At 35.4% G+C, this 11,643-nt stretch overlaps 1 protein-coding gene across 1 annotated transcript; it reads right to left on the minus strand.

Moving 5' to 3' along the window:
• Window positions 1-258: 258 nt before the first annotated feature.
• Window positions 259-1,821, minus strand: LOC149197697 (FT-interacting protein 3-like). Its single transcript, XM_089408772.1, has one exon. The coding sequence runs from the start codon at window positions 1,819-1,821 to the stop codon at window positions 259-261; it is 1,563 nt and encodes a 520-aa protein (XP_089264898.1).
• Between the last annotated feature and the right edge of the window lie 9,822 nt (window positions 1,822-11,643).

Genomic DNA, 11,643 nt, shown 5'->3' on the forward strand with positions numbered 1-11,643 from the left:
ACATGAGGAAGTGCCAATACATTAGATTAGCTGAAGGAGAAAAGCCTTGATGACATAGTCTCGGAACAGGAATGCTGGTAATTCTGCACTGTTGCAGCTATAAAATCATAGATAGATCGTCAATTACATCGGTTAAGAAATAACATGGAAATGTAAATTAAAGAAACATACACAACTAGAATAGTATATTCGCAGAACAAAAGCTAAATTAAAAGAACAGAGGTCTAGCTTCAGCAGACATGAAAGACCAAGCTATTTTTACAACAGACTATCGGTATGAGCAGGCAATCTCCTGAAGAAATTGAGAGGAGCAGAAGGAAGCCCGTGGCGGAACCTCGGATGGCGCAGGAGATACAGAACAAAAATCACTGCAGTTTGGAAGGGCGTGGTATAGAGAACTGTGGCAGCTATCAAGCAAAATATGACAAATATGGTAGTCGCTCGTGGATCGCTCCACCTCAGAAGATTTTGAAGCCTTTCTACTTCAGTAGCCATATCCCCCGCCATGGTCTGTATTCGCCCAACAGACTCCCGGATTCGATCGTATCGCATTCTCACAACGTTAGAGGCTTTGCTAGTGGGGAATGTGTCGAATTCTTCACCGATTTCGTCAGGATGAACCAGTCCGGCCTGAAAGAGGCTTGTGTCCATATCGAGTGAGTGCCGTGGACGGAAACGAAATTGCCATAAGCCAATCAGGAACATGCAGAGGAAGATGATAGGAAGAATTAGCTCTGGGTACCAGATGAGAATCAAGAAGAGGATGTGCACCAGGACGGTGGTTGCAGGGTTTTTCCAGAGGCATATATCGTTAAACGGTCGCCCTACCGCTGTGAGAGGAGCCAGGATATTCATTATGCGGAAGAATTCCGCCTTACTGCGGCGCATGCTCCACATATGTGAATCCACATCCATGATATACTCCACCACTTCTCTCCTCAGAGGAGGCTCGGCTCGGCTCAGCTGCATTGCCGCTATCCGCATTGCCTGGTATGTCAAATGGTCAAACTGCCTTAGAGAAAGGGGACAAAGATAATGCATCTTCGGAAGCAATGTCTGTGTATAAATCAGCATCATGTTCATCAGAGACGAACAGGAGAAACGAAAAGCCAGATGAAGCTCGCCCACCTTCAGGACTCCTGAGGGATTAAACCTCAACAGAGGATAGGCATGCGTGTATACGCGATCTGTTTCGAGAGTCGAAAGGCGGATTCGAACCTTACCGATCCCGGCATCTTTCACGGATGCTGAAGACTTTTCGTCTCCTTGAAGATGGCAATCGTCAAAAACACAAACAGTGATTACTGTACAGGGATCATAAACTTCCCAGGTATATTGCACATTCCATTTTGGACTGAAGGTATCAATCATAGTCCTGGTACGAACCCATTTCTGTCCATATTTTGCAACGCAGTAAGCATCCATTCTGTGTCGTCCATCTTTGCACTTCGTAGGAAGCAAGTTCTGAGCGCGCAAGATCTCAACCTGCAAAATACCAATGTTAGGCTTCCAGAGACGCTCGTCGGTCGGCCTCACATCGCCACTGTAATGAATAGGCTCGTCCAGCACATGATAGCCCCCATCTAAAGACAATCTCAGATAAATTCTACTCGCGGACTCCACTTCTTTCTTCTTCGACTTTCCCTCCCCCGGAGCAACAGCAGGGTTGTCAAGTCTGAACCATCGAGGATTCACAGGCTTATCATCCAGTCGTTTGTCTATGTTATTCACAGGAATCGTTACTCTCCCAAGAATTTCATCCTCAGATATCCCCAAACGATTCTCGACCGTGAGAATCAAACGTTGATATCCACGCGTCATGACGGGTTCGATAACGGTTTTCTTAATGTTTTAAAATATTTCTTATTAAATTGTACGGCTGATTTTATTTCAATCGTCTAACAAAAAGATCGGACGACTACCATTAAGACAGAAAGGCATCTGGGGACTTCATCTCAGAGGGAAACGCCTTACGGCGTAAAAACGCCGTAAGGTGATTGCCATGAATATATTATTATTATTTAATTAATAAACTGGGATCAATTTTTTTAAAAATTACCTTAAAATAAGGAAAATGTTAAAAATGACTTATGTCTACTTATTAAGAAAAGTTTTTATTTCCTAGATTATGGGTTGAATAATATTTTAAATAACCCATAATATTTTATAATCTATATTTATGAGGATTTTCAGTTTTTTTCTTAAGTTTTTGATAAGTCCTTATAAAATATCACATTTACATAATTTATAACCCAATCTATTTTCGAAAGCAACACCATTTAAAATAAAATAACAATACCCGTAGGTTCATATTAATAATTATTGTTATTTATGATCTCGCGAGTTATCCCTTTCTTCATTAATCTTTTTTTCACTAAAATTAGTATATAGCTTCGTCGTTAAGTTTATGAAATCATTTATTTAGAGAACATCGTGATAGACTTGGCCATCACTGCAGTGGATACGGCAAATGTGATTAGATATTGTTTTATTGACGATTAGTGTGTAGCATTAATATTCAACCACGAGTTACGAGTTACTAGGCGTGGGTCTATAAAATGTTTAAACTTACAACGAATAGCATTATCAATAAATTGGAGTAAAAAGATTGTAATAAATAAAAAAATGAATTATAAAGTTTTACTTTACGTAAGTGAAAATTATTCAAAAAGTTTGATTAAAATAATACATAGTTAATCTAAAACCAATACTTATAAAAAAAATAAAATACATAAATATATTTAAAAAAAATAAGCATCTATATTAAAGTGTATATATGTTAATATAAATTAATTAATTTTTTTATTTTATTTTTAGTAATAAATAAAAAAATGAATTATAAAGTTTTACTTTACGAAAGTGTAAATTATTCAATAAGTTTAATAAAAATAATACATAGTTAATCTAAAACCAATACTTATAATAAAAAATAAAATACATAAATATATTTAAAAAAATAAACATCTATATTAAAGTATATATATGTTAATATAAATTAATTATATTTTTTTCATTTTTAGTAACAACTATTATATAACCCTCGTGTGTGTGTATATATATAAAAAACCATTTTTCATTATAATTATAGAAATCTTTTGATTATTATTATATTCTATTTTTCATTATAATAATTGAATTCCTTTGATTTTTATTTTATTATATTCTATCTAGTTAGGTTAAATTTATTTAGATTTTGATACATTATATATATATGAGTGGTTAGAATTTTTTTTATTAATTTATTATTTAGTTTAATTTTATTAAATTTTTCACTTTATATTGATATCCACGCTTGCCGTTGGATCGGAACCTTGTCTTCAACGACAGGGATTGATTGAGCTAGTTGCTTGCTGATCGTTGGTTCGGGTTGTCGGTCTATTGCGCATGGGTCTCGTACCCGTTTGCTCAATGGACTCTCCTTTTTGTTGTTGTTGAGTCATTCTGGGGGTTTCTTTGGCCTGGTTGTTTCGGTCCTATAAGCTTCCTTGCCACCCCTAGTGTCTGGGGCACTTTGTATATTTTGTAATTTACGCGGCCCCTAATGTTTGGGGCACTCTGTATATTTTGTAATTTACTTTGATTAATAGAAGGTTCCTCTCTTACTTATCCAAAAAAATATCTTGACTTTATATTTCTTATTTTGATTATTTTATTTTTGGTATTATCTAATTATTCTTATTTTTATTTATTGTTTTTACATTTATTTTAATTTGTTAATAATATCATTTAATGTTTAGATTATTATTTTCATTTTCAGTTATTTATTTATTTTTATTTTGACTTTGTAACGTGTCTATATATATATATATATATATATATATATATATATGACTTTCTAATTTATTATTTTGATTTTTCTGAAGCATATCTACATTATAGATTGTTGTTGTTAGATCAGGTACTTTACTCAACATATATTTGAAAATATTTTTTGATATAAACTTAACATTGATTTTGAGTGTGTAGGTAAACACGAAAATCATCTCCGAGTTGTGGCAAAAGGAGATCATGAAGAAAATGAGATGGAAGAAGATGAAAAATTGAATAATTTTTTTAGCAATGGAGCCAAGAGGAAATAAAATTATATTCTTAGCTTATGTTGTAGCAAATATATAATCAAAAGATTGATGATGAAGAGAAAGCTGCGAAAGATGACATATGGAAGCAGTCCACATACAAAAATAGTTTTGATGAAGTAGAGGACATGCATGGAAAAATTGAAATGATTTTGTTTATCATAAGAAACAAAAATTTTGAGCCTAAAAAAAAATACAAAGCTGAATTAATTCAAAGGATATGAGATCTCAAAAAAAAAGTAAAAATAAATTCATCCCAAGAGTTGATGTGAAAGTTTTTGAGTCATTGTAAGCTTAACTGAGACTTAGACCGACATACATGTTTAAGTTATGTTGAGTGAAGGCTAAAATTGTCGGTCATACTTATGGGGGAGTGTTGGAGATAATTACTCTGATAATTTGAAAATTTAATTACCTTGTTCCCTTTAAAGGCGTGCACCAAACCCATTGCATCCACTATCTCACCATCGCCTTAACCTATTCAACTTTTAAGGGTTGTCACCGCCATAACTTCTTTGAATTGAAGGGACAATTAACCAACACAGTCTTTCTATAAATCTAGGTGTTCACAGATATAAGATATACATAACCATTCTTGTAATGGAAATGTAGTTTCTTTAATGTTTCGATCTCTAGTAAACTTATATATGGTTTTTGTTAGCAACTATAGTTATTTCTCACTGTTTTCTCTATCTTTAATTCTTTCATTCATGCCTTGTTTAGCAGGAGAAGGACAAATAACACATATGAAGTGGTGACCGCTCACCTTCAAACCAAAACTTATCTCACAAGTTTTTTATTTTGAAAGAACCGTAAGGCTAGCGAATTAAACATATACAATGTTTGTAGGTTCCTTCCTATCCAACCGATTCACGAGTTTGCGCTTCTCCACAAATTTCAACTATCTAAGATGAATGAGGGTATGATAGGATTGATGATGTGAATCAAAGATATCAATTTCATTAAGTTTATTTCTTCTAATTTGAGTTCTTGAAATGAATTTTCAAGTATCCATGTAGCCTATGCAAGAGACTTAAATTGTTCCACTATGAATCATGACAGTGTCTGGTTGGGATTTGAAGGTAGTAGAAAGGATGGCACATCAATGAGACTCAATGGTGGAAGTCCCAGTATTTCTATCATCTTAACAGTCTCCCATGTTTTATCCCCCATGAATTTTGAACACAAGAAGAAGATTGAGATAAAATTAGAAACATTGACATCGAGATCCCAAACTATAGACTTTAGATGCAATTATTGTACTGAATATATATACCCATTTTTACAATAATAAAATGGTGGTAAATTTAAAAATCTACACAACACTACGTCTAAAAGAAAGCCGAAGGAATATTAAACTTATTTTCAACCTCCAGAATCCAGGTAAGAAACGAATCTTGAACAATGCAAGAAATTTGGTTGCCTTGACAGTTTAGCCTCTCGATCAGATTCCCTAATGTCTCTCCTCCTACCTTGAATAACATGTTCAACACTAGCTCTACTTTCCTCTGACCAACATATGAGTTAGTGCATTTGATATTGTCTCAAACGGAACTTTGTCACACTTGTTTGAGGCTCCCAATAATGTGTCTTGTGCTTGTAAAATGAAATTTGTCCTATGTTACAAGAAACGAGAAATGGGAAATGAAATGAGAAACAACAATGGGACGAGAAACAAAGTTTGGAGGTTTCACATTCAAGAAACAAGGAGAAAGAAATAAACAAGAAAAATATGAAAAAAATAAGTGCAACTGTTTTGAAGTAAAGTTCAACGTAAAGAGTAATCACACTCAATTTTATATAAGACTACAAATTAGAACAAACTCTTTGTAAATAAAATCTAAAACCTAATTAGAATACACAATGTCAATAAAACATCAACCACTTATAACCATGTTTTAATAATAAAAATTTGATAATATTAAATAGAATTTAAAAATATATCATTTCAATAGAACCTTAACCACTTTTAATATGATAAAAAAAAAAACTATATGAAAATTTTTCACTGTTTTGGAAATAATATTTATTGTTCTCAATGTCCAAATAATAAACTCTTTAAAAATATTTGATTTTTCTCACAATGCTTTGGCACGAGAAGAAGCTTCTCTAATAGAACTTTGTGATGTTACCCTTTTAAAAGAAACACCTTCTCAACTAAATGTCCAGAGAGGGTTTGTACAATTTTGTTTCAATTGTTGGTCACATGGATGATTGTTCTGAGGGCTATTTACTATGTTGACGAGTGCAAGGTCACAATTTTGAATCCCAATCATTGGATATCCTAGTGGTAAGAGGAGAAATTCTCAAATCAATTTGTAGTGGTAGGAGTGTCCACTCTGAAGATGATGAGCAATCATGGGCTAATGGTATGAAAAAGCATTATCCATATTAAGACCCAAAATCTATCTTGTATTCCAAATAATTGGTAATGTTTAGCATTGAACCATCCTGGAATGGGACGGGTGTAGAAAACGATGTTTCTCATGTTGTCTCATTTCTAGAGTGATTTTTTCCAGAAAATGTGCTTGTCGTCCCATTTTTGGCAACAGAGGCTTTGGCTCACCTCGGTTCTCAAAAGGTGACCCCGACATTTTTCGAGGCCAATAGTTTGGCAAACTACAACATTGAATTTATATGACCCTACAATGGATAGGAAACCACCAAAATGTGAATTTTATTGTAATCAAACCCCATTAATGATTCCATTTTCATAGACTCTAACGACTACTAGAAAAAAATAACTACACAAAGTCTCCAAATATTCAAGAAATAAGTCTATTGCGGGCTCTCGACTCCTAACCGATTAATCTTCATGTAACTAAAGGCTTTGATCTATTATTAGTCCCTGTCATCTGGCAAATGGCATGGACTATAGTAATCGATATGGCAAGCTTGACATTAATTTCAGCTGATTTTTTAGCTGTTTACTCTCGTGACTGTGGCAAGTAACCAAAGTATTTAACTTAACAATATATGAAATGTTTTCACCTTCTTATTTAGCCTCTTCACGAGGTGGAGAGGCTGAACCATATAGTCCATGCCATTTCCTTTGCATTTTGAAGTTTAAAGAAGGTGTTAAACTAATGTTAACATTAGTTTGAATCACATTTCATGCTTAGGAATTAAAACCATATCTTCGGTTACATGGTTGCCAAAGTTGTAGTCTTTAAACACATGGATGCCAAAGTTGTAAGGCTTAAACACATGACTCACATATGGCTATGAAAGGGAACATCCAACTGTTGATCGAACCAGGCATTGCCCCTTCTTATGACTACTGCAACAGCTTGCTTGACATAGTAACCGCAATTGCAACAGCCCGCTTCACGCCCAAGGAACCAGGAACCAGGAACAGAGGAAAATGAGGGTTTTGCATCTCGAAGAAGCAGAATCAAACTGGACATCACTAGGGCTCTTAGCGTTTTGTTCCTCTCTTAGCTTTTTATTCCTCTCAGACTAAGAGATCATAAGGCGTCAAGGTAAGCTTACTTTTGATACTTCTTATACAAATAAAAACTTAGTTTAGTTCCATATAAATGTATGTTATGTAAATAATCATAGGCTTCATTCAACCAGCCCTTGTTGTGGCTATGCAAATCTTCAAATCATCACACATATAAATCTATGCTATGTAAATACTTCTATGTCCAGTTTTTCTTTCTTTTTCTTCTTCAAAAATTGCAAAAATTCTTTTTCCTCTTCAAAACCTACAGAGAAAATGGCATGGACTCAATTTCTAAAATTCTGTATGTTGATAAATTTTATTAGTTCATCACGAATTTGAGATCGAAAGAAGAAAACAACATAGTAGAGCCATACCTTTCCAGAGGAGCCCAAGCGAAGATAAGATATGAGATTAGCAACATGCTAAAGCATGGATGCATCCACTCCAACTGTGACAAATTCCTGCATCAGAAGTCAAATTTAAACTGTTTGCTAAAATAATTGTACAATAGAAAAGTGAAATCCAAAATTAAATGTAAACAATAGAACTAATCAACCTGTGGAGGTGGGCAATGAGCTTTACTTCTATGCACTGTTTTTGGAATGTCTTGATAAAACTCCTCCTGTAGGTAGCACCATACATAAATGAAGTTATAGTTAATTTGATTCTTTGAAAAATGAAAATTCAATTAGTCACAAGAAATGCCAATATCATGCCTCATACATATGTGACAAAGATACAGTAAATAAAATATTTTCCCTAGGAGATTTTAGCTAGCTAAACCCTAACCAAAGCAGAGTTTGTACCTTCCAATTCTTCTGCGGCTCATTGCCTACGGCCCTAAACATCACATAGTTTGGTAAACCTTCTCCTCTTCCATTTTGAAACCTAAGGCAAGGTTTAGAGTCTAGCACCAAGGTCAGTTTTTGGATGCCATTCACCCTTCTCCAACTAGCGTGCTTAATGTCAATATAATGCATGTTATCGCCACTTCTGGTTCTTCTGTGATTCATTGCCTACGACTCACGCTCTTGCTACTGTGGAACCAAATGGTGAAATAACCAAATGTTGAACTAATAGAAGGATTTGAAAGCTTTAGATTAACTGCAAAAGGTTAAATTTCAAGTTGTTCGGCACTGTACATTGTTTTCCATTAAAACTAAAAGGAGATAATATCACTACAAACTTCTCTGAACAAATTAAAATAGAAGAAGCTCTATGGTTTGCGATTAAAGTAATCATTAGAAGATTGTAATCTCCAACGAGATCAAGTGGCAACCATGCAGTGTAACAAGTGGTGACCATATAATATAACTTCCTTTCCTCGATGGAAACGTGTGTCAATCAATACAATATTCTGGAAATTTTAAGATAATGTGTCGACTTTTATAATTTGTAAATGGAATATTTTATATTACTTATCATCTGTAAGGTTATTCGACTTGTAGTGTAATCACCTTTGATCCTTAGTGATAACATAGGTGTCATATTACTAATACTTGTAATTAGCATATTTGACATAAGATACCATACCATCAGTTAAGTTGTAAGATAGCATCAAGTTGAAGATTGTGAAAGCTTATAAGTTAGTACACTCATAACACATGATCTAATGCTATGTTCACCTTTCTATATAATATGGATAATACGTATGAGCTATAATTGGTACATATGTGATCAGTAATCTCTATTATTCTATGATCAGTGTCATATTGATCATATACCTTGTCTCATCTTATATGTGTTTCATTATCTTATCTAATATGGATCCTATGGGTTAAGCTGTTTATTCTGACAAATACATGGTGTTCACAGAAGCTAATATAAACTGATGTATTCATTATACATAATACATCGATGCATACAGAGTAACAAGAAAGCAAAATCCGTAGTGGATACGACTGTAGGTCTGATATGATGTGTGGTTGTATATATGAATGAGACTGGTTTGCATTGCCTGTTGATGGGGTTTCGTGCTTCCTGAATCCAACAACTTCATTATTTTAGTTGTTGACTACTTTACCAAATGGGAAAAAGCTATGTCGACATTTAATAACTTGGCTACCACCGCTACTTGCTTCTTTTTTCATCTTGTCATCGCTCAATTTGGTGTCCTAAAACAATTGGTATCTAACGATGGCACATATTTTGATCACTTTAGTAGGTGCCTAGGTCTCATGAAGAGAATGAGTAGTAGGCTACTTACCTAGGGTGGTAGCTAGGTAGTTAGCAAGAAGAGGGTGCAAGTGACATGCAGCAAGTTACATTCAATGACATGCACTAGAGAGTCTGAAGCACATTGGTAGTTGTAAAGATCCACTCATTATATCACTTCGAGTTACAGAGGCAGTTTGAAATCCAAATCTTTTTTATTCTATTGACTGAGTTGATCCATGGTGGGCTCCAGTATTGTAGAAATAATGCTACAACTCCTGGAGCTTCCTATCTCTAATTTTATCAACCCGGTAGTTCGTACAAGCTTGGAAGCGACGGTGCTGTATGCACAAGTACTAGCTCTTGTCGCAGCTGTCACTTGGTCAGCTGGCACAAGTCCGCTAGGGCTCAAGCCAACTTCTATAGGCTCACAGAAGAAGATTTATGAATGATGGACGAAAGCTAACTGAAAGAAGACTAATCTAGTTGCAGAAAGGAACTGAAAGTCAACAAAGCATGAAAACCCTAGTAAACCCTAATTTGCCTAGCTAGACCCTAACTTTGCAAAACTATGAATGAAACTACTACGACTAATGCCATTACTTGCTATGAACTGAAATACATGCATCTAGGCTACTTGCATCTTGGAAAGACATGTTTTTATATTTTTTCATTAAGTGGTTGGATTTATTGTGATGATGCTTTTGATTAGGATTTGGTTGTGCAGGAGCGGTTGGAATGGAAGGAAAGCATGGGCGAGGTCAGGATGGCTAGGGGAGGTCCCAGAGGGTCTCTAGCATCGATCCACAGAAGTCTACCACGTTCGGATGCTCAGCAAACGAGTTTGCAGGCTTCTACAGGAAGTTTGCAGGGGATCCTACAGGAAACTCAGGGGTTTCTACAGGAAGTCTGTGCAATTCTACAGGATGTTTGGCCGTGGAAGTTTTGGGGGATGGTGAAGTGTTGGAGTGGTGTGGGAGGATAGGTGAGATGGAGATGGAGCTGGTGATGGCTCTGGAGCAGAGAAATCAAATGGAGGAAGAGTGCATCTAGTGGGTTGATGGTTGGAAGGATGGGATCAACGAAAGTGTAAGTAAATGGAGCTAAGTGATTAATGGATGAGTTGGAGGGTAGATGAGTTGGACAGAGGCTGAGTAGGTGGATTGAGGAGAGATCAAGAAGAAGAAGAAGGAAGTGGAATGATAAGGAGCAGCGTAAATGAAACAAATGACTTATGCACCCAAAAACGAGAAATTCATTAACCTATGATAACTGTGCTATGAAACCTATGAACAGCAATGGAAAACCAAGAAATGAAACTCGTGCATGGGAGTGAAATGTAGAAGTATGGTTCGATGTCAACAGTGCATGGATGGATCTTCAATGAAAATGTCTATGTTGCAGCTTGCATGGAAGTGAGAAGAACTGCGTTTATTTTTGGTGGTTGGTTATGGGCTGCACCCGAATCCCTAAGAGAGATGACAGGGAGCCTTAACAACCTTTTGTTGGAGCTCCAATAGTTTATAACTATCCTCCTATCGAATCTAAGCAACTGAAACAAATTCACCATAAACTAATCCTATATAAGCTCATGAAAAAGACTAAATTAACAAACTGTAAATTCGAATTGCATGTTAAAGTAAAAACTCAAAGTGCTGGAACGAAATGCAACAACATTACAATACTGAGGAGATCTATTGCTCTCAGGTTGGGCCCTAACCTGAGAGCTATAGCTCCCTTAGAAACTCAGAATGAGATCAAAATCTGCCTGCCTTTATTCATAAACGAAAGTCTGATGACATGCCAAAATTGGCTTACAAAAGGAACAAAAAACCGAGCTGTAGCTCGTACTTCCCAATTACAAGAGTAATACAAAGGTTCAAAAAAAGCTCCTATCCAAGGCTACGGCCTCAGTATTTATGCAAAATGATCATCCAACAAGTGTCCTTGATTTGTGGAGCTCGA

This window comes from Pinus tabuliformis, chromosome 2_2, assembly GCF_031772625.1.
Source record: "Pinus tabuliformis cultivar Carrire ecotype Pingquan chromosome 2_2, CPIR1, whole genome shotgun sequence".
NCBI lineage: Eukaryota > Viridiplantae > Streptophyta > Pinopsida > Pinales > Pinaceae > Pinus > Pinus tabuliformis.